This window comes from Lytechinus variegatus, chromosome 3 (genome assembly GCF_018143015.1).
Source record: "Lytechinus variegatus isolate NC3 chromosome 3, Lvar_3.0, whole genome shotgun sequence".
NCBI classification, from domain to species: Eukaryota; Metazoa; Echinodermata; class Echinoidea; order Temnopleuroida; family Toxopneustidae; genus Lytechinus; species Lytechinus variegatus.
This window is the reverse complement of record NC_054742.1, coordinates 31019593-31044411: the sequence shown is the minus strand read 5'-3', so window position 1 is coordinate 31044411 and position 24819 is coordinate 31019593. Positions and strand designations below refer to the sequence as shown.

General features: G+C 37.3%; 1 protein-coding gene across 1 annotated transcript in view; it reads left to right on the top strand.

Moving 5' to 3' along the window:
* The first annotated feature begins 2354 nt into the window (after window positions 1-2354).
* LOC121410756 (fibrillin-1-like) overlaps window positions 2355-24819 on the top strand; it is a 29532-nt gene continuing 7067 nt past the window's right edge. Inside the window, exons 1-5 of the mRNA XM_041603040.1 lie at window positions 2355-2591; window positions 2964-3121; window positions 14441-14567; window positions 16261-16424; window positions 17070-24734. Of these exons, the coding sequence (XP_041458974.1) occupies window positions 2541-2591; window positions 2964-3121; window positions 14441-14567; window positions 16261-16424; window positions 17070-24734 (8165 nt within the window). The 5' untranslated portion in view covers window positions 2355-2540. The remainder of the gene's footprint in view (window positions 2592-2963; window positions 3122-14440; window positions 14568-16260; window positions 16425-17069; window positions 24735-24819) is intronic.

Here is a 24819-nt window from a genome sequence, read left to right as displayed (position 1 = left end):
AATACATGTAAACATAATGAGAAATGGTCATATGGACAAGAAGGACTACCTGTTCACACCTTTGTTAAATCATCCTCACCTTCAAGAAGGCAAAGACCAGTATATTACTATTATTATATCAACTTGATCTCAGGAGATGGAAACACACCTTAAATCTTTAAGTCAAACAAGACTCAGTACTTTGCACAAACTGGTACACGCAAACTTCAGTTTCCTATCCATTCATCATCAAAAATGCACAGGAACTGTTGCTACAAAATAAATGATATTATTTACATAAAGATAATGAAAAAAATCAATGAAAAATACTAAAATTCACAAATTTAAAAACAGATGAAACATACGTAAATATATTTACATTTAAAAATTATTGGTTTTATTTGACTCCAACTCCATAATGTTTGATATCAATGGTAATCAAAGAAGAATCACAAGGAAATTGAAAGGAGGCCAATATACAGCTAAAATATAATTCATGTATGATCATAAGTGGAGCGTTCTGGCCCAGTAGATTAGTCTCGGGACTTTGAAACAGAGGGTGGTGGGTTCGAATCCCAGCCATGGAGTAATTTCCTTCGGCAAGAAATTTATCCACATTGTGCTGCACTCGACCCAAGTGAGGTGAATTGGGTACCCGATAGGATCAAAGCGCAGTTGAGTATATGCACATAGTATACTGCGCGGTATATAAATGGACATATTGTTATTATTATTTTTTATTATTATTATATGTCTGATAGTTACATTACCGGGCCCGTTTCTCAACACATGGACAAGTTAGTCATATCTTTATCCACCAACCACGGAGTTAGTTCCAATCTTACTAAACCTGTTTCTCGAAAGGCTTCCTAACTAGAATACCTTGATATCGATACTATCGGTAAAAAGAGCAGACGAGACGTAGCCTTAGTCACAAAATATCATAATTTTCAAAATTAAAAATTATGACAAAATTGCAAATATTGTGATAAATTGGGAAATAAATCTTTTCAAAATAATAGCACACGTGAATTATGCATCATACATACCTAGACCATGAAGACTGGAGCATTCAATTGCAGAGAAAATTAAATTATGAATAATTCATTTCATGACTAAAAAATCACTTGTGGACGTTGAGATGGGTACCCCCGGGATATCCAATTTCAATAGTTTACGAAAGTAAACCATAATGGTTTTTTCTTTGTAAAATGATGATAATTATACGGTCTTTTATGATTCTAAACGTCATCAAAATATAATTTAACGAAACATTTTTAATTATTGATACCGAAACATACGATATTTGACAAATTATATGCATAAATTAGAGATAGAATTTATCCAACTGTTAATAGGGGTCTGAAAACAACAAATACGAGTTCAGTTATGGATGGCCTGACGTGGTAGAATCTTTATCGATTAAATCATTTTACTATTTCAAAATGAATGGTTTTGTGGCGTTTAACAACATTTTTTTCTAGTTTATTTTTTATTACAATTATCATTGAATGCATTATCCCACTTGTTTTGTGATGTAATTTCAACCTCTATGATTGATTACGTAAGATTATAATTTTAAAATTTCTAAGCACTTTTGCATGTCATAGTCTACCCACGTGATGCCACTACGTCATTAAGAAAGAAGTTAGGACAGGTTCGGAGGTGTCATAAATATTTAGTGAGGTTGTTGTACCCGATCTTGGTAAAGAGGGCTTCGTGAAACGGTTAGCGGACAAGTAGCTCACTATCTCCGATTTAGTCAAGAAGTTAGACTTATGACGGTGTTGAGAAACGGGCCCCTGGTTCCAGAGAAATAAAAAAACATGCCTTGAAGATTATGTAACTCTGAAAATTATCATCGATTTGTAAGAAACCAATCAAAATGTTTGGAATTTTTTTTAAATGGAGTCGTCACAAGAATTCTTTTATTGAGCACAGTGATCTATAATCTCATTCATGGCATCATCCATTCGTATTTTTTCATTTATTCATTTATTTTATTTATTTTGGTTTATTTTATTTTATTTTATTCTTTATTTTTATCATTATTTTATTCATTTATTTATTTTTCATTTTTTTTTATCATTATTATTATTATTTGTTTTTTTTTTTGGGGGGGGGGGGCAACTTGTGAAATTGAACGGATATGTCGTGGCTATGTGCTTTAAGACGCCTGACTACACACTTGGAAGTCCGGAGTTCGAATCCCGGCACGGCAATATCGAATTAGATATGCAGTATTACTTGAAAATTGTTTGCCAATAAAAAATAATGAATAAAATAAAATTATTAAAAAATCCGGAATAGTTCAAAATTATTCAACGTTAACACCCATATAATCTCCATACAAACATCTAAATGAATAGTAAATAAGAAATCCGTTTCAGATTAAGAGATCATTTAATCATGTTCCCGCTTACAAAGATAAGATCTTAGATGCTTAAGATGGAATCTTCGACCCAACCCATAGCTGGGTGGCAGTTTCGTAAGAGGCATCTGTGGGTGTCGAATCAAACCCCTCACCGGAGTTAGGTAGTTTCATTCTGAATCACGGCGCCATGGAGTTAAGACAACGACTTGTACTCCCGATCCTGATTCTGATGTCATTGGTAAGTTCTGGTTAATCGTGATGGATAGTGTTTAGTATGAAGTAGCACGTGTCAAAAGAATTGCTTTCTTTTGAGTTTTCAACCTTAATGACATATTACATAATATTTAGACTAAAAAATCGGGTTTAACAATCGATCCCAACAATGTTTTCTCACGCCCCCCCCCCACCCGTGCCATGTAAATGATGTACAACAGTCAAACTCTCTAGTCACCCCCCCCCCAAAAAAAAAAAAAACAAGAGTCTAGTTAGAAAACTTATAATCGAGGTCGTAGCTTATATTCAATTTTAGTTTCAGCCAGATAATGCTCATTCCCTGTTTTTACTATAAAAAGTGAAATTTATCAGCTGTCTTCATGTCTTTACGTCGAAGGTCGTAAATGATACTTTGGCAACAGGAACATTCAAATTGGATCTGAAAAATTACTTTGGTAATTCCAGAGATTTCAATAATGATTGCTGTGACGAGGCGGATATCGACTGTGGTGGATGCGACATCGGTTTTACGATCTGCCTCGATGACTTCCCAAGGTGAGTTAACTGGACGAGGTCTTATCACTTAGCAACAATGAAGAAAATTCCTTTGTCTAATAGGTGCCCCTCCTGTCCGCATGTCTGTCGTGTATAAAGTTTATTATCTTAGCATTATTATATTTTTCTACATATACATATCCTCTTGCATTTTTTTTAACAAACAAGTGCACACCAAGTTACCAATAATGCATATAGCATTTCAATTTATTTGAAAGCAAGATAAATGAACATCGTACATTAAATGCATTGCTCACGGGCATAGGTGGCGCGACCGGGGATCGAACCCCGGACTATCTATGTATAGCCAGGCGCCTTAGACCAATCGGACAAGGCATCTCCATTTTTATACAATTAGGTATAATAATCGATGGGTCTCGTGTACGCTCTTGTGTACCATCATCGTTAAAACACTATCTGTGTCTGTCCTATGCAGTTACACTATAATTTCTGAACCGTGGTTCTACTCATTCAATGTTTTAGCTATCAATCTGTATTCTCATATAACTTATATATTTGTCGATGTCCTATCCAAAATAGGATATGCTCACTTTTAGCCCCCTATACTGTGTATTAAAAATTTTTAGATCGTTCTTAGACATTTTGAACAATACCAGAAAAATATTGACAAAATAAATGAAATTGAATAAAATAAAACGAGTAATTATTACATTTCGGTAGTAAGATTCTTGACCATTAAACTTTGAAATATTAAATTTAAAAACATTAAAATATTACAATTCAAAACATTAAAATAATTCAGAGAAAAATATCGAATGGTAATTTCATTATGAAATATATCTAACAACTAAAAACATAATTATTTTTCCTTCGCCCGTAAAATAAAATGATGGCGCATGTCTTATGATTCCATAAAGCAAATTAAAAAATATATACATTTCTGGTATAAAATGCCTACAGCAAGTTTTTATTATGAATTACACATTTTTCTCGCTCGCACTGCTCCCTCGTAATATCTTAATCAAGCTAGTTTCAGAAGCAAGAACGGGATCAATGAAATATCAGTTTGTTTTTCAATTTTACAAATGACGTGATCCGATGCCTCCTCCCACATATCTATGAGCTTATCTTTTACATATTGGTTCAATTAATCCCCCCCTTCCTCTCCCTCAAACAGTCAAAGGTAAGATACAAAAGGGGAAAAACGAATGCGCCTCGTTTAAGGTCAAACACCCACATGAATTAATGGTTCACCCCACCCTTATTAGTAGAGCGGATTAGCCGAACAATTGTGCAAATTTTGACTAAAGCATGAAATTTTCACAAGTATTAGTATGCCGTAAGATTTATTTTAAGTATGGGAGATAAATTTTAAAATGCCTTTTTCGGCTGTTGCCATGGCAACGGATTAATTTCTCAAATATTCAATTCAATTCAATTCAATTCAAATATGACATACATTCCCATGTAAATGGTAAATAAACATGATATAGATGAATCAAATGATAATTTTCAAGCTTCCAATTGAATATATATATAATTTAGAAACATTCAAAATCAACAAGATAGTTCCAATTGGTCTGTTGCCATGGCAACGGCTTGTTTTTCCCAAGAAAAATAATAATTTTGATAAAAAAACGTTGTAGAATATGATTTATCTTTAATTTCCCCTAATTTTACAGTGTTAAACAAAGATATTTTGGTTGCTTGATGTATAGATCAGATCTATATCATGTTTATTTACCATTTACATGGGAATGTATGTCATTTTTGAGAAATAAATCCGTTGCCATGGCAACGGTCGAAAAGGCATTTTAAAATTTACTTCCCATCTTTAAAATAAATCTTACGGCATATACTAATACTTGTGAAAGTTTCATGCTTTAGTCAAAATTTGCACAATTGTTGTGATTTTTGGAGCTTATCCGCTCTACTATATACGTATAAGCATTGAATGTTCTTCTTGACGGTATAACGCTCTCCGCATACATTCGTAATTCCGAAGCTTCGTTATTCCGAAGGTTCGGATATTCCGAAGGTTCGTTATTCCGAAGGTTCGTATTTCCGAAGGTTCGTAATTCCGAAGGTTCATTAGTCCGAAAACGAAATAAGGTTCGTAATTCCGAAGGTTCGTTAATCCGAAAACGAAGTGAGGTTCGTAATTCCGAAGGTTCGTGAGTCCGAAAAACGAAATGATTAACGAACCTTATTTCGTTTTCGGACTAACGAACCTTCGGAACAACGAGCCTTATTTCGTTTTCTGATTAAAGTACCTTCGGAACAACGAACCTTATTTCGTTTTCGGATTAACGAACCTTCGGAACATGGAACCTTATTTCGTTTTCGGATTATCGAACCTTCGGAATAACGCCACAATTGTTCGGATTAACGAACCCTTTTACGTTTTCGGATTAACGAACATCGAGGTATAGGCAATTTACGTGTTTCGGAATTACGAACATTCAGAATAAAGAACCTTCGGAATTACGAAGTGTAACCAACACTCTCTATGCCCCAGATTGATGCCCAGTATTCCGCTGCTGAAATAATATAAGGCATGTAATAAATGCATTAATTGTCACTTATAAAATTACACACTTGTAAAGCAAGTACGATTGTATCATGCGGACCCCTTTCCTAACATTGTAACCCAGGTTCTCTTTTTATGGCGATACCCTAACAATTAATCAGTTGTCTTCCCTTCTGAGAAGTTTCCAACAAGACTGTCGAAACTCGTTGTTCACTGCAATGTACACGAAGAAGTTGCTTGAAAAGTTGATGTCACGCAAATGCGTAGCCAAAACTACTCCCCATTCCGCAACAGATGTTTGCTGTACAGATTCGAATGTGTCTGGAGGAAGGTATTTCAAAAAAGCTGGCGGTTAAAAGGGGATAATAAAGATGGTGGCAAATAGCAACATCGTTGTTATGACATCGTGTTTGGGGTGGTGATTATGTTGTATTCTATCAGGTAGGCGTCAAGCTGTATCTGCATCACCGTGTCTGTAGTGTTCGTTTGTGTGCGCATGTTTCTTTGATCTCTGCAGTCGACCTAGCTGTTCTTTTCCCCCTTCGGAATGAGTGAGATTTTGTCTTTTGACAGATGAACAAGGCATTTGTATTTCTTCACATACAGTCATTACCTTGGTGACAATCACTTATGCCATGGGTGTCGATCACGGGGGGGGGATGGGGGGGATATATCCCCCCCAATATTTCAAGTGGGGGGGATGGCCTGTATTATCATCCCCCCCCCAATAATTTAGGGTAGAAAAATTATAATAATGATGATGAAAAAATGTAAAGTTTGATCATGATGATTATAGTATGCCATCAATCAGTTTGTTTCCCTCACAATTTGTGTATATTGTTATTAAATAAAAACATTCTTTTTCAGGACTATTCGGGGACTATTAAACAGATGAGTGGAGGTTCAAGATGAAAAAGAATGAAATGTTTATGTATATGATATTTTTTTAACACATGGCATAAAAGGACCCCAACGAAAAACAACTTTTGTTGATAGGGTGTTCCATCCCACCAGTGGCGAATAAATTAATTTTGATAAATCAATTAATTCAAAAGGGTGGAAAAATAAACAGGAGTAAAAGGGTGGCAAGATAAATCGTCTAAGCGGTAAGCCCGATGGTGCACGAGAAGCCATACAGTTTGAAATTTGTGCTAGTCTTAATTGGTCCGAATCTGCATTTTATCATCGCGCATTAAGAAAAAAGATACTGCCAGTCGGGTTGTATACACAAAGGCGTTGATCCTCAATAATTCTGCATGTGCCACTAAAAAATTTGATAAGATTGTAATGTTACACTGAAATCAGAAAGCGAGATTGAGATACACACTCGATTTTGATTCATAAAATTGTGCTCAAAATGTCTGCTTTTCAGATTGGAATATAAAAATTTTCAGCTAGCGCTTCGCGCTCGCATCATTTCTGTACCAGAAACCCATATTTTTCCTGATGAAATAAGTGAGTAGAATGTCCCGTTTTCAGTTCTAAACCTCAAAAGAACTCCTGCTTCGATTTGTAATAATCTTTTGTTGGATATATATCTTCTTCTTTATTAAAAGCGTCCAATAATCTGTCATTTTTTTCCAGATCGAAATATCAAAATTTTCAGCTCGCACTTTGCGCTCGCATCTATTGTTCTTCTAGACAAACATCTTAATCATTGGTACCAAAAATGCATAAAATATCAAGCTTTCAGGTCAGAATATAAAGAAATTTCAACTCGTTCTCTAGTCAGATACATGTATCTATCCTCCTCATGAGTTACAAACAAACCTAAACAGGTACATTTTTCCTGTTTTCATGTCATACTAAAAAATTTCAGCTCGCGCTTCGCGCTCGCATTGTTGGTGAGGGGGAGATATGTGTCTCTTTCTCATGAGTCATATATATATTTATATATATAGGCCTATATGTGTGTGGGTGAGTTTGTTTGTTTTGTGTGATAGAGCGCCTTTGGAACGTTGATTCATGATTTTGCCCCCCCCCCCATCTGAAAAATGGATCGACGCCCCTGTGTATACATCATGCTCAATAAACAGATCACTATGTACAATTGTACATGGTCCAGACAATTTTTGTCATTTTTTTCTTTCGCATGAGTTTAGAATAGGCTTACTTGTAACACAAATTAAATTTTCAAAAAAATTATAAAAGTAAAGTACACTACAACAATGAAGGAATTTCCAAGAACACCATGCATATCACCCACTCCCAAATGTCCTAACTTGTGATTTTAGTGGGGGTAATGTTGAAAGATCCCCATCCACAAGAAAATTTGTGTCAATCATCCCCCCCAACCAAGAATACCGATCGACACCCATGACTTATGCTACCAGTCGTCATGGTCATAGCTTCGACCATTGATGAAAGTGTGTTGATCGGCCTGTCGGGCTGTTCTTCTGAAAGGAACAATACAGGACAGTGGCTTGATAGAGCTTATCATACGGTATGGACACCTCTGCAGGCGAAACCTCTATAACAACTGCCAATGGTTCGTTATCGGGATATTATTCGATGCGAAATATTTCCAGTTTATTTTCATCTTACATCTGAGTGTAGAATAGTCACAACATAAAACGATATAGTTTGATCTAAACAGAAATTTGTGTAATGTCATTTAGCTTGGCATTTCCTGACCGTTATATCCAACCCACAAACTGATGCTCTTTTAAGACATCATCGCATTTCTCATGAACAGCATGGCGGTAACCTCAACCAAACAAAATTGCATTTGATTAGATATAAAAAAAACATTGTAAAATAATTCAAGAGATCCAAGATGTCAACATGATTATTAAATTTTCCAATTCAAGTTTGTCGCCATAGCCCCCTGTAATCTAGTTTGTCAGAACTGTGAGATAACCCTAGAGATGTTTGTTCTACAGTACAAACATCATGGAATGTAGCAAAATTTGTAGAGTTATTATGTACAGCATGAGTGGTCATTCATCATACATCATTCGATCATTCGATTTGTATCAAAATTTCCACCAGAAATTCAGACCATACTCACAGGAACACGGGCAAATATTTGCTTTAAATGGGGAGTTCGTGATCTTAGTCCCGTAGTGTATCTTCAAAGTCCGGGGGGGGGGGTACTTCTATTGACGACTGGATACCATGCGCGACCATGGGGTCTCGAAAAGCACCCTAAACACGTATTTTCCATATTCTGAAAATGCACCCCTTAACAAGTATTGGCGTTTGAAACTCTACCCTTAACAAGTAAACAAAAAATAAACAAAACGATACTTGCCAAGTGTTCCATGAATTGACACCCTAAACAAGTACAGGTATCACAGGCCTAATTCATTCCCCATAGACTCGTGTGTTAAATTGGCACTTTAAAAAAAATCATAAAAAATAAGGATGAAATTCGGGGTCGAATGTTTACTACCAGTGGATAGGATATAATTATATCTGGCAATTCATATCTGACCAGAAAAGGGTCCCTCGACCGGCTCATTTTGAGAATAAATTGGCGTGTTTGAAGACATCGTCGGGGGAGCAGATTCATCACCTCAAACAGCAAAATATCCCTAATCCTTCCGCCAGTCAAAAGATAGTCCAAAATTGGTGATATTTCTTCCCAATTTGGGAAAAGGAAGTACAGTAATTACCAAAAAAAAATGGGGGGGTGGGGTCGTGCATGGTATCCCCTTGCCAATGTAAGTGAGGATACTGAAAATTCAACAATAGCCTATGTTACGATGAAGAATATGTTAAAATAATGATAGAGGAAATAACTCGTCTAGAACTTCGGCTGTTTGAAGAAATTATGGATACTTAAATACTGTTGGATTATGTTAAAATAGAAATTCGAAATTTCACAAGAAAATATTCTAAGAAAAAAGCTAAAGAAAGAAAAGAGAAGGTTGTTAAGTTAGAAAGGAAATTATGAAATTGGAAGAGGAGATTCAATTACAGCAAACACCATCGAACACAAATGATATTTTGATTGATCTTTTGGCAAGAAAAAGAAGTGAGCTAAAAACAATTTATGCGTACTTAAATGAAGGCATAAAAATCAGATCTCGAGCCCCATGGTTTGAACGTGGAGGACGAGAAACTGCATATTTTAAACAACTGGTAGATTAAAATGGTCGGAAGGGTTTTATTAAAGAACTTAAAGTTAATGGAAATGTAATTAATGACGAAACTAGTATTTTAAAAGAAATCAAAGAATTTTATTCTTCTTTATATTCTAAAGGAGAGGTAGGACCTGGTGATTGTTTTTTTCCTAGTAACTTGTCAAAACTAAGCGAGAACCAAAATAATCATTGCGAAGTGAAAATAAACCAGGGGGATTGTGTTGAAATTTTAAAAGAAATGCAACCAAATAAATCACCAGGAAATGACGGTTTAAATGTCGAGTTTTATATTAAATATTGGCAGGTAATAGGTGACCTAGTCTTAAATGCTTTTAGTGATGCTATGAAATATAAAGAATTGTCACCTTCACAAAAACAAGCAATAATTACAATTATACATACGGAAGGTAAAGATCCAATGTTATTTAGCAATTATATACCAATTTCCTTGCTTAATGTAGATTATAAAATCCTAACCAACATACTTTTGAAAATAATTAAGACCATTTTGGATAATATTGTGTCAGACGACCAAGTAGGTTACTTAAATGATAGGAATATTGGCGATGCTGTAAGAATAGTAAACGATATGATTTTCATACATTAAATTTTAATAAACCAGGGGTGGTATTCTGAAACACTGTCATAACTTTTGTCATAAATTTTGTCATTTCTTTCCGAGATGTGACACCGCTATGATTGTCACAAATCGGTATTCTAAACATTGTCTTTTCCCTGTCATATCTCTCAAAGTTCCCGCCCATCTTTTCGGAAGCAATCCAATCAAAATCATCGTTAGTTCCCAGTGGGAGCCCTTCTAGCCAATAGAAATGCCCCGTGACAGGTAGGGGGTATCCCCAATTCTGTTGCTGGCATCGCGCAACTACGCGAATATTGATGCGCTTAATTACAAAGAGAGACAGGGAGCTGTGAAGGATTTTAGAAAAGTAGAAAAATAAGGAAAACAGAGAGAAAAAAGGAGAAATTAATATGTAAGGCCTAACTAATTGTAGCATGAAAAAATAATTTTAAAAATTGTAGTGGATGATGAGTGAAACTAATACCACAATCTAATCTAAATGATATCGTTATATGCTTGACATTCAGTCGGCAGGGTATCGGGATATTTGGTACTAAAAGATATGACAAAATTTATGACTGCTACCCCCTGTCATAACTTTTGTCATATCTTTTGCTTATATAAAAGGATTACGCGCATTAAAACCGCGTATTTTTGGTGCGCGCTAAAGAGAAGAGACGAAATTTATGACAATTTTTGTGACAGAAGTTATGACATCCACCAGAATACCGATTTTGTCATATTTCTGAGATAAGATAAGACAATGTTCAGAATACCGCCCCAGGATACTTAGTTGCAATCGATTTTGAAAAGGCGTTTGACTAAATTTCACATTCCTTTCTTCAAAAGGCGCTTAAATTGTTGATTTTGGGCCGATTTTTAGTAACTGGGTTAATGTTCTTTACACCAACTCGCTGAGTTGTGTCTTTAATGGGGAAAATCGACCGGTTATTTTGCAATCGAGAGGGGGCTAAGACAAGGAGATCCCCTCTCCCCTTACCTTTTATACTTTGTAAAGAATGTTTAACGCATTGTGTTCGTAATGATAATCTAGTAAAGGGTATTCGATTTGGTGAAATGAAATTAAACAAATACTTTATGCTGATGATATGACTATATTCGTAGAAGATTTAGATTCAGTTTATAGATTAGAATTCTTGAAAATTTTAAGAAGACATCTGGACTCAGGATGAACAAAAATAAAACGTTTATTTTGCCTCTAGGACCCTCTGTTAGCCTTACTCACCCTTTCCCTTTTGGGAAACAAGTTGATATGGTTAAAATTCTAGGTATTGTCTTTTCATTAAATCCTGAAGTTGCTGAAGAAATGAATTATAAAGAAATATTAAGCAAAATTAGAAATTTATTAAATTGGTGGAAACAAAGAGATCTAACTTTGTTTGGAAAGATTCATCTGCTTAAAACATATGCATTTTCTAAATCAATATATGTAAGCTCTTTAACGCCTATGCCGGAATGGACTTTTAAAGAAATTGAAGAAATTTGTTTCGACTTTTTATGGCGAGGAAAAGATAAAATTAAAAGAAACACATTGTATCTAGGATATAAACAAGGGGGAATTAAACTCTTTGTAATGGTACAGAGAGTGATGTGGGTCAAAAGGAAATGAAAAAATATTTCAAATTTCTGCTAATACCATTAGTTGGTAATTTAATTTTTTTACTGTAATTTTACACCTGATATGATCAATATAAAAATTCCAAAGTACTACCAGGAAATGTTAAGTACTTGGTTTGATATAACTGTGTTCATCAAAAAGAACATAAGTAATAAAAGTAATGAATTTTTTTCGATAACAGGTATATTGAAAATGCAGGAAAAGCGTATTTTCATGAAAATATAAAAAAACATACAAATTGCACCATATTGTAGATGAACATGGTGAACTTGAATCAAATACATATTTTAGATCTATGGGTCTAAACGACGACGAAATAGTAACAATTAATTAAATATTTGCACATGTTCCTATGGAATGGAAAGTCGAATTAAAAAATAGTACCATAGTTGATGGTTTGAAGATTGAAATTATTTTCTTTAAAAATGTTTTCCAGTTTGAGTCAGTTTGTTCAAAACGGCTGTATAAACAAGATTGCCGACACTCCTGTCAGTTTTTACAATCTCGAATCGTCATATAACATGTCTGAAAAAGAAATCGAAATTGCACATTAGATAATAAGCTAAGAGAGTTTCAATATAAATTATTATACAATATTATCTTTGTTAACCACCATTTATATAGGTTTCGATTCGTATCGAGTAATGAATGTTCTTTTTGCGGTAAAGATGAAGAAACTTATAGATATATTTTTTATGAATGTGAAATGGTTTAAGTATTATGGAGATCGTGTAGCAATATATTAAAATTTCCGATTCTTAAAAGCTTACAGTGGAAGGATATCCATGTTGGATTAGAAGAGACAACAGAAAATAGACAATTATTAAATCATATCATTTTACTCATCAAATTTTTAATATATCACGGAAGGGGGAATCATAAACTACCAACTGCTGAAGAGATACAAGAAAAACTTTTTAAAATTAAAGAAGAAGAAAAGAAAATTGCTATAGAGCGAAAAACATTAGCACAGCACTATAAAAAGTGGAAACACCTAAAAACAATTAAGAAGGATGAGAAAATGATGGCTTTGCCCGGTTTGCACACGTGCGGGGTTGGCTGGTCTGTCTGTCATTTAAACTATCCTCTTTTCCTTACTTCGCATGTTACTTCTTTTCCTTTCTTTCTTTCTTTCTTTTTTTTCCCTACTTTTTTTTCTCTCTCTCTTTCTTTCTTTCCTTCTACTTTTCTTTTATTTTTTTTATTTTTTACTGTTTAATTGTTTTGTGTCTTGTCTGTGTGTGTGTGTGTTTGTGGGGGTGTGCACTCGAACCCTTTTCCGTTTTTTTATTGTAAATTTCATTCAGTTTAATCAATGTTGAGCAATCAATTTTCTGCATAACTATTGTATGATTTTGTGAATTTATGTTGGTTATAAATGGTTATTTTTTTGTTACTGAATTTATCCACTGTATATGAATATGTTAATAGCATGACATTTATACGATTATTTGTACTATGGATCATTATTTGTCTTTTGTGATCAGTGTTATGTTAATATTGAATTGTAATATTTTACAATGTACCATCACTTTGATTTTGAACTGAATGATTAATAAATATTATTACAAAACAAAAAAAAGTAAGTGCCCCCGGGGTTCAAAGTATGCATCAATGATACCAGAGACATGCATTTGCGTATAAGAAGTGGGTGGGGTAGAGTGTCTCCTGATTGAGTTTGTGTAAATAGGGGAAAGGAAAGGACACGTGGAAAGGAAGGAAAGGAAACAAAGAAGGAAAATGAAAAACGGTTTAAAAGGCGATGGGGGAGGGGGGAAGAAGAAGAAGAAGAAAAAATTCATAAACGTATTCTTCATCATCCAAGACTATCAACAATGAGAACGACTTTTTTAAAGCTCCGGCTAAAATGTGCAGGGAATAGCTTATCTCAGCCAGCTATTAAGTGATATAATAACTATGGAATAAGTAATGGGGGTTGAAGATAAATGAAATATTAAATCAAAATCATTCTTGATATAACATCATTCGTGAGAATTATAATTGATCTCCGCTTAATTTCCTCCAAAAGATTACAAAATATTTCGTTCACATGCTTTAATAATGTATCTGATCTCTCAATTTGACTTTCTGATACCAATTATCTGAAACTATTCATTTTCGAGTCGGAATGAGAATGCACTCGTGATAAAGAAATAAATCATGTAGAAATATAAACATTTGCAGAATTAAAGGATTTTTTGACAGTATAGTTGAGTATAATAAAATGTGTTTAACTTTTGAAATATCATAATTGCCATAAATGTGTTTAACAAATTAATTTGAAAACCCACTGTGTAAATTTGATGCAAATACAAGAACAACAGTATATCCACAATTCCTATTTGGGTCTCTATGAATACAAGTCTTGACCTTCTAAAGGGAAAATAAAGAACATACATCACCTGAGATATATTCAGGGAAAGGTTTTCTCTCTGTTTTTTTTTATGTGGGATAGGGGGGGTGTCCGTTAGTTATACTAGGTAGCATCATCCTATATCCATTTCATTTTGTTATCAAACAGCTCTGGATCATGTACCTACATGGATGTTTATACAGGCCTTCTAGGAGAAGACATTTCAGCTCTAAATTTTAGTTCCCTGATAGGCAATACGACCAACCCTATCTTTTCAACCTTCAGTTCTTGGCCGGTAAGTTTTCGTTCATAAGGATAATTTTGATTTGAATAATTCACATGAAACAATATTATGGTGATGATATTCAATATGCATGGATTAGGATTTAATCGATAATAGTTCATTGTCTGGCATGATTTTGTTATACTGAAATGAAATCATTGGGACTTTCAACTGATAGCTAATAACGGCTTTTCTCATTACTCATGAGGTTTGGTTTAATTAGACGACCATAAGTAGACAAAGACATTCAATAGTATTTTCTATCGAAGAACTTTCCTTTAACTGACTTTTTCAGATATTCACCAAAAAAATATTTCGATTTCGATGCAACAAAAACTTTTTGTGTTGGTGATCATGCCAAACCAATTAGTATATTTAATTCAATGATGAAAAAATATGTAGTGCATATACTGTACAAACAAAATATAAAAATATTATTTGGTAATATAAAATCATTCCTTTGGAACAAAGTTACATCTATAGTATGTATCTTTTGCATAGAACTAAAATAAGATAAATGACACAGGAAATTTACTAGTATTCAGAGGCGGCGGAACGTATTTACGTTGGGGGAGGGGGAGGGGCAAAAAGGGGATCTTATATGCCAAAAAGGGCATTTTGTTGCAAACGGATATTTTCACAATGAGAATATCAACTGTGTGAAGAAGTTGTGTGTTTTGTAGTGATTAAGATGAGCAAAAAAATTTAAAGTGATTTGTGATTGATATATACATGTATTTAGGTTTTTATTATTCGCTAGCGAACGCTTTGGAAAGAAATTTAAATCCAAGGTTGTAAAACTCGCCTTTTGGTCAATTATGGACCTAAATATATTGTTAAAGGGACATCCTTGCGAGATGTTGCGAGTGCGAATCACGAGCTTAAACTTTTAGAAATTTCATGTAATAAGACATGAAAAGTAAACATTCCTAGCAGAAAAAGGATCGTGAATTTAACTAAAGAATTAACGCGAGCGCGAAGCGTGAGCTGAAATTTCTAATATATTAACCAGAAAAGGAACCTTTTAAAGACTGTATTTAGTGACTCGTGAATAGGATACGGGCTACATACCTCACCAAGCGAATAATGCGAGTGCGAATCGGGAGCTGAAAATTTGTGATATTCTAACAAAAAAAACTGGACAATCTAGGCATTTTAATTAACCAGGATCAGAATGACTACCTTAATAAACAATAAATGGCGCGAGCGCAAAACACGAGCCAAAAATGTGTAATATTCCAACCTGAAAACTGGACATTTTAGGCATTTTTGTATAAAAATGATATGTATCTTACTTAACAGTTATGGATGCGAAGCGCGAGCAAGAAAATTGTGATTTTCTCATCTGAAAAACTGGATATTCTAAACACTGTTACCAGGAACAGAGTGAGTACCTTAATAAAGACAAATTATAATTGATGCGAGCGCGAAACGCGAGCCAAAAAATTGTAATTTTCTAACCTCAATTGTTTCATGCTTTACTTCAAAAAGAGTATTTAATTTTGAAAAAGGGCACATTTCTATTTGAAAAAAGGCATTTTCCATTGTGAATAAGGACATTTTTCCTCCGGTGAAGTTTTTTTGGTCACTCCCCTCCCCCGCCTCCGCTGCCCCTGCAGGTAATCTTAATTTTACACGGGTCGCTTCCTGTGTTTGCTTATTTTTGTAATAAATAATGTCAGACTTAATTTCTATTTTTACGAAGGGTACTGTAGAACTTCGCATCACAGTGGTTGATGTGGACAATGATGACACAACTTTGGTAGACAGCTACACAACGATTATTTCGGGTACACCAGAATCATCTGTTGATTTCGCCATTGTGGAAACTTTACTCGTTGCCGGGTCTAGAACGATCTCGAAAACAAGGTAAGTTGGCCACAAAACCTTTTATTTGTGTTAATGAAATTGTGCGGTTGTTTAAAAAAAATGCACATAGCAAAAGGCAATGTATATAGCATGTCTCTGTGTTGAAAGAATTACAATGATTATGAAATTGTGAAAACTTAATTTGACTATGTGTTTAAATACGAAATGATAGTACACAGTTCATGTGTAGCGCATATCGTATCATGATTGTGTGTGTGTGTTTCTGCATTAACTGCAGTGGAGTGTGGTTCTGACTCGCGCCTTGTAAACAGAGGGTCGTGTGTTTGAATCCCACCGCGGTCTAGCGTCCTTTGGCAAGGCGTTAATCCACACTTTGTCACTCTCGACCCAGGTGCTAAATGGGTGCCCGGTAGGATGCGAAAGATATTGTATGTTTGAATTTGCCAGCGCCATAATGAGGCTGCGATAGATGCAAGGAATACTGCCCAGGGAATGGAAATTGTGTACTTTTCGTGCGGGATTGAAATGAATCCAATGACCGGGGTAATGATATGCTGTAATGCGCTTTGATCCATTCTGGGAAAAGCGCTATAAAAAAATTGGCTATTATTATTATTAACTAGTAACCAAACAAACATCAAATTGACAGATGTATTTTTTCTTTCTATCTTATCACTTTTCTAGTTTGGAAGTTGAGTATGCCTTTTATTGTGACAACTACTACTATGGCATCTCTTGCGGTATATATTGCCAGGATACGGATGGGGATAGCGGCCACTACACATGTGATTCTGATGGATCCAAAGAATGTCTCGAGGGCTATGAAGACCCATCTTCGGACTGTACCACTGAAATAAATGAATGTATTACGAATAACGTTATCTGCTTAAACGGTGGTACGTGTGAAGACAGATTCCTTGGATATAGCTGTTCATGTCTCGATTTCTTTAGCGGAGAATTTTGTGAAATCGCATCTGAATGCCTCAGCTCTCCTTGCCAAAATGGTGCAACTTGTACGGAATTGGCTACCAGTGGGTATAGCTGTACTTGTGCGTCTGGTTTTATTGGGACCAACTGCGAAATAGAGATCAACGAGTGTGAGAGTTCCCCATGCGTGAACGAGGCTACATGTGTCGACCTGATTGGTGAATTTAGATGTGACTGTGTGGATGGGTGGGAGGGAGAAATATGCAGTGAAGAAATCGACGAATGTGCTAGTAACCCATGTCTCAATGGTGCTACTTGTCAGGACTTGTTTGCTACATACCAATGTGATTGTCTCAGTGGCTATGAAGGAACAGTCTGCGAGACAGAAGTCAATGAATGCGATAGCAGTCCTTGTCAAAATGGAGCAACTTGTATCGACCAGATCAACAAATATCAGTGCAACTGTGCTGATGGATACTTTGGTGTTGATTGTGAAGCAGAAACAGATGAGTGTGCAAGCTTACCATGTGAATATGGTGGTACCTGCACTGATATCATTAATGGGTATACGTGCACATGTGCAGACGGATATGAAGGTGTCAACTGCGACAGTGAAATTCTAGAATGTGACAGCAACCCCTGCAGTAACGGTGCCACCTGTCAGGATCTTGTGAATAGCTATATTTGTGTGTGTCCTGGTGGGTTTAATGGTATCAACTGTGAAATAAACATAAATGAATGCATTTCAGTCCCTTGCCTTAACGGCGCTACTTGCGAGGATGGAGTGGATGAATTTACATGCATCTGTACTGATGGATTCGAAGGAGATCTCTGTGAGGACAATATTGATGACTGTGTTGGTAACGAATGTAAGGATGGAGCTACCTGTGTAGATGTCATTGCCGGTTACTTCTGCGATTGCACTTCTGGGTATGATGGCATCTTTTGTGAGATCGACATTGACGAATGTTCAAACAATACTTGCCAGAATGGAGCTGTGTGCTTAGATAGGATCGCTGGATACGAATGCGACTGCAGGGAAGGCTTTGACGGACTGTTCTGTGAAGTAGACATAAATGAATGTGAGAGTATGCCGTGTCAAAATAATGCTACTTGCAATGACCATGTTGCGGGGTATAATTGTTCTTGTCTTTCCGGCTTTGAGGGTGTTCTCTGTCAGGATGAAATAGACGAATGCGCGAGTAACCCATGTTCAGTTAATAACTCACAATGTATAGATATGATAGATGGATTCGAATGTGATTGTAATCCTGGATATGAAGGCGACACCTGTGAAATAGATATAAACGAGTGTGCCAGCATAGAGTGTAAAAATGGAGCTACATGTATAGACATGGTGGCTGATTTTATGTGCACGTGTGTCCAAGGGTATATAGGAACCTTCTGCGAGGTGGAAATAAATGAATGCGAGAGTGCGCCTTGTCAAAATAGTGCTACATGTCAGGACATTCTTAATGGGTACTTATGTTCCTGTACCGCTGGATTTGAAGGAGATAGCTGTGAGGTTGATATAGATGAATGTTTTAGTAATCCTTGCGTGCAGAATGCCACGTGTGATGATAGAGCTAATGGCTATACTTGTATCTGTCCTTCTGGTTATGGTGGGGACAAATGTGAATATGAAATCAATGAATGTGACAGTAATCCATGTCAAAACGGAGGTAATTGCACGGACTATTTAAATAGATATGATTGTTCATGTCCGATGGGTTATGAAGGGAGTGACTGTGAAATTGATATCGACTTCTGTGAGAATAACCTCTGTGAGAATGATGCACTATGTGTCGATGGACTACTTGACTATACATGTGATTGCGTTCCCGGTTTTGAGGGGCATTACTGTGAAGTCAACGTAAATGAATGTGTAAGTGATCCATGTCAGTATGGCTCCCAATGCCTCGACGAGGTCAATGGTTACTTCTGTAACTGCACCGAAGGCTATGAAGGTGGTGACTGCCAGGTGGAAATAGATGAATGCTGGAGCTCTCCATGTCAGAACGGTGCTGAGTGTGTCGATCAGTTAGCAGGGTACACCTGCTGTTGTGAACCAGGATACGAAGGAGACAATTGCGAGCTCGAAACAGATGAATGTGAGAGTGAACCTTGTCTAAATGGAGGATCATGCAGAGATAGTCTGAATCGTTTCATCTGCGATTGCCCGCGCGGATTCATTGGTCGATGGTGTCAGTTTGAGATTAATGAATGTATTGTCAATATGTGTGAGAATGGAGCCACATGCGTAGATGAAGCTGGTGGTTATTCATGCCTCTGTGTTCCAGGTTTTTATGGCGATAGGTGTGAGAATGAAACTAATGAATGTGCTAGTGACCCATGCCACAATGGAGCAACATGTGATGATGTCATCGATGCATACAGATGCCAGTGCAGTTCTGGATACGAGGGAATCAACTGCGAAAGGGAGACAAACGAATGTGAAAGTGATCCATGCCGAAATGGGGGACAATGCCAAGATTTACTTGGGGACTATATTTGCAACTGTCTTTCCGGATACGAAGGGAAAGACTGCGAGCTTGAAATAAATGAGTGCAGTAGTAATCCATGTCAGAACGGAGGGGAATGTGTAGACCAATTTGATGGCTACACCTGTTGTTGTCTACCACCGTATGATGGACCAAACTGCGAGTACGAGAAAAACGAGTGTTTAAGCAATCCGTGCCTAAATGGAGCACGATGCATTGATGGATTTGACGAGTATCGTTGCGCTTGCACACCAGGCTTTGTTGGTAGAAATTGCGAATATGAAATCAATGAATGCCGTGTGAATGTGTGTGAAAATGGAGCCACCTGTATCGATGAAATTGGCAAGTTCACTTGTGTATGTACTCCTGGGTACGAGGGAAATAGGTGTGAGAACGAGACCAACGAGTGTCTTAGTAACCCATGCCGAAACGGCGCTCTCTGTAAAGACATGTTGGATAGTTATTCATGTCAATGTCTTCCCGGTTTCCAAGGACCACTTTGTGAGATTAATTTTGATGAATGCGCCAGCCACCCATGTGATAATGGTGGCCGTTGCATAGATATGGACAACGGATATAGATGTAATTGCTCTGTTGGGTTTGATGGACAGAATTGTAGAATTAATATAGATGAATGCCAAAGCTTTCCTTGTGAAAATGGCGGGATTTGTCTCGATGGAGTAAACGAATTTTCTTGCTTGTGCCAGGATGGTTATGATGGAATAAGGTGTGAGATAAACATTGATGAATGCATAAGTCAGCCGTGCAGAAATGGTGCCGTCTGCGTAGATGGTGTCAATGGGTACAGTTGTCAATGTGCACCGGGATACACAGGGCCGGAATGTGGTCGTGAAATTGATGAATGTAGCAGTGTGCCATGTCAAAATGACGGTGTATGCATAGATTTGCTTAACAACTACACATGTGATTGCATGCCTGGTTTTCACGGTAGAGATTGTGAAATAAACATAAATGAATGTAACAGTTCACCTTGTCTACATAGCGCAACGTGTGTTGACCAAGCGAACGGTTACCACTGCGTTTGTCCGATCGGTTTCATGGGTGTCTTCTGTGAAATAGAAAGGGATGAATGTTCAAGTTCTCCTTGCAGACACGAAGGAACTTGTACGGATCTTGTAAATGATTACACTTGCAATTGTTCGCCTGGATTCAGTGGTCGTAACTGTGAAACAAATATCAATGAATGTTGGAGCGATCCATGCTTGAATAGGGGAACGTGCATTGATAGGGTCGATGGTTATGAGTGTGTATGTCCCGAAGGGTTTTTCGGCTTAAATTGTGAGACTGATATTGACGAGTGTTCCAGTCTGCCATGTCAGAATAATGCTACATGTGTTGATGTAGCAGGGGGTTTTAGGTGTCAGTGTGTACCGGGATATGATGGGTCAAACTGCGAATTCGAAAAGAATGAATGTGCCTCACATCCATGTCTACATGGAGGAATGTGCCAAGACAAATTTAATGATTATGAATGCGAATGTATGCCTGGGTTCATGGGGAGAAACTGTGAAGTTAACATAGACGATTGTTTAAGTCAACCCTGTCAGAATGGTGCCTATTGTGAAGATCGCACTGAAGAATATAGATGCTTATGCCGACCTGGATTCTTTGGAAAAGAATGTCAATTTGAATGGGATGAATGTATAAGTATGCCTTGTCAAAACGGAGCGACATGCAGGGATCTTGAGAACAGTTACAGTTGTGACTGTCCGATTGGCTACTATGGTCGTGACTGCGAGTTCGATCATGATGACTGTGCTAGTCGTCCTTGCCAAAATGGTGCACATTGTGTTGACCAAGTTGCTGGCTATCACTGCCTCTGTGTCCCTGGGTATGTTGGTCGTGACTGTGAGAGAGAAATAAACGAATGCGAAAGTAACCCTTGTTTGAACGGTGCTACCTGCACAGACCGACTCGCTTACTATGAGTGTAGTTGTATTCCTGGTTTCTTTGGTGATAAATGTGAGACAAATCGCAACGAATGCTCGAGCCATCCATGCCAAAATGGAGCTAGATGCGTGGATGGCGTTAATGGTTATCGTTGTAATTGCACATCTGGTTATTTTGGGATGAATTGTGAAATAGAAAAAAATGAATGCATAAGCTCGCCGTGCTTAAATGCAGCTACGTGTGAAGATGGTATTGATGGCTATCGTTGCATTTGCAGTCCTGGCTTTGAAGGGAGGAACTGTGAAACTGATCGAGACGAATGCAGGAGCAATCCTTGCGCGAACGAGGCGACTTGTGTTGATAAAGTTGCTGATTTTGGATGCCTCTGCCCCCCTGGCTTCGATGGTAAAAAATGCCATAACAATATTCATGAGTGCCAAAGTATGCCATGTTTGAATGGTGGTGTATGTTTAGACCAGATAGCAGATTACCATTGTGACTGCACTCCAGGGTTCAGAGGGAAAAACTGTGGGGAAAATATTGATGAATGTGCAAGTCACCCTTGCAGAAATGGAGCAACTTGTCAGGATCAGATCGACAGATACATGTGCCACTGTGCACCTGGCTTCTACGGAATACTTTGTGAATTTGAAATGAATGAATGTGCGAGTCACCCTTGTCAAAATGGCGCAAGATGCGAGGACAAAGTTAATGATTACATGTGTCATTGCTCACCCGGTTATGTCGGTAAAATGTGTGAACTTGAGCGTGATGAATGCATCAGCTTGCCTTGCCAGAACGGTGCTACCTGCGTTGATAGTTTCAATGCCTATATGTGTGTGTGTCCCAATGGTTTCGCGGGACGTCTCTGTGAGCAAAATATCAATGAATGTGCAAGTCATCCGTGTTTGAACAATGGAACTTGTATGGATGGTCCTGGTGGATACTGGTGTAACTGCATGCCTGGTTATATAGGGATGAACTGTGAAATAGAGGAAAACGAATGTTTCAGCAACCCTTGTATCCATGGTGCTACATGTGTGGATCAAGTGGCAAGGTACGAATGCATTTGTCCAAGTGGATTTGTCGGAGTAAACTGTGAAGTCAATATTGACGAATGTGCAAGTCATCCGTGTAGGAATGGTGGTACCTGTACCGATGAAGCTGGTAGATTTAGATGTACATGCCCACTAGGGTTTGTTGGGATGATGTGTGAGACAAATTTTAATGAATGTGTTAGTCATCCATGCCAAAATGGAGGCATTTGTCATGATGCGATAAATGACTACAGGTGTAATTGCACATATGGATTTTCAGGAAAAAATTGTCATATTAATGTAGATGAATGTCAAAGCATGCCATGTATGAACGGAGCCACGTGTCGTGACATGGCTGGTGGTTTCTCATGTCACTGTGCTCAAGGATTTTATGGTTCGTTTTGTGAGTCAGAAATTAACGAATGTGAAAGTCACCCATGTCTGAATGGTGCCATTTGTATAGATCAAATCGGTGGTTACATGTGTCAGTGTATGCCGGGTTATATTGGGATGTACTGTGAAATTAATGCTGATGAATGCCACAGCCGCCCTTGCATGAATGGTGCCACCTGCATGGATTTGGTTGCTGGTTATGACTGCGTTTGTAGTGTAGGGTTTGAAGGGCGCAACTGCGAAATTGACATGAACGAATGCAATAGCAGTCCTTGTTTGAATGATGGTTCCTGTATAGACTTAGCAGGCCAGTATATGTGTCATTGCCTACCTGGATTTGTTGGAAATAACTGTGAGATAAATTTTGATGAATGCATGAGTATACCATGCCGACATGGATCGACATGCCTGGATAGGATTGATGGCTATGACTGCCAGTGTTCACCGGGTTTTGAAGGGCGTAATTGTGAAATCAACCGAAACGAGTGTGGTTCACATCCTTGTCTAAACGGGGGTTCCTGTCAGGATCAGATAAATGGTTACGTTTGTCAATGCAACCCCGGTTTCATTGGAAGGGACTGTGAAGTTGACATTGATGAATGCGATAGCCATCCTTGTCAAAATGGCGCAAGTTGCACAGACATGCCTGACCGTTATGAATGTCACTGTTTATCTGGATTTTATGGAACGGACTGCGGATTTATCATCAACGATTGTAGCACAGACGCATGCAAAAATGGAGCAACTTGTGTGGATGGAACAGATAGGTACACCTGCAATTGTGCACCTGGATTCGAAGGAAGGGACTGTGACATCAATAGAAATGACTGCATCAACCACATGTGTAGAAATGGGGCACTTTGTGTCGATGGCATCGACAACTATTCCTGCAGATGCCAACCTGGATATAGTGGAATGTATTGCGAAATAAATATAGATGAGTGTTCAAGCAATCCCTGTCTTCATGGGGGAACTTGCTACGACGGAATTGATGATGTCCATTGTGAGTGTAAGCCAGGATATGCAGGACGGTATTGCGAAGTAAATGCCCACAATGACTGTCGAGAAAAGCCATGTTTAAACGGGGCCACGTGTTATGATGGAGATAATGATTACAGATGCAAGTGCATGCCAGGATTTACAGGTAGGAACTGTGAAATAAACAAGAATGAATGTCAAAATCATCCATGCTTAAATGGTGCAACATGTATTGAAGGTGATAATAGTTTCAGGTGTGCATGCACTCCGGGATTCACTGGAATATATTGCGAGATGAGAGTCAACGCATGTCAGAGCCAACCTTGTCATCATGGTGGTACTTGCCAGCCAATAGAGCATATTTTCGTTTGTGTATGTCCAATGGGTTATCAAGGAGATGAATGTGACCAGGATGTGAATGAATGCATGCAGAATCGTCCTGTCTGTCCAGAACACAAAGTTTGTCGAAACACACCTGGCTCCTTCGAATGTGTCTGTCAGCAAGGATTTATTGGAGAACTGTGTGATATCCCTGTAGATCCATGTGTCTCTTCACCATGCCAAACTGGAACCTGTGTGAACTACGACGCTGGTCGATATACGTGAGTAAATCTCATAGTACCCAAATTTGTTAATCTTGGTAATGAATGAAAATACGTACATATATATATATATATATATACATAC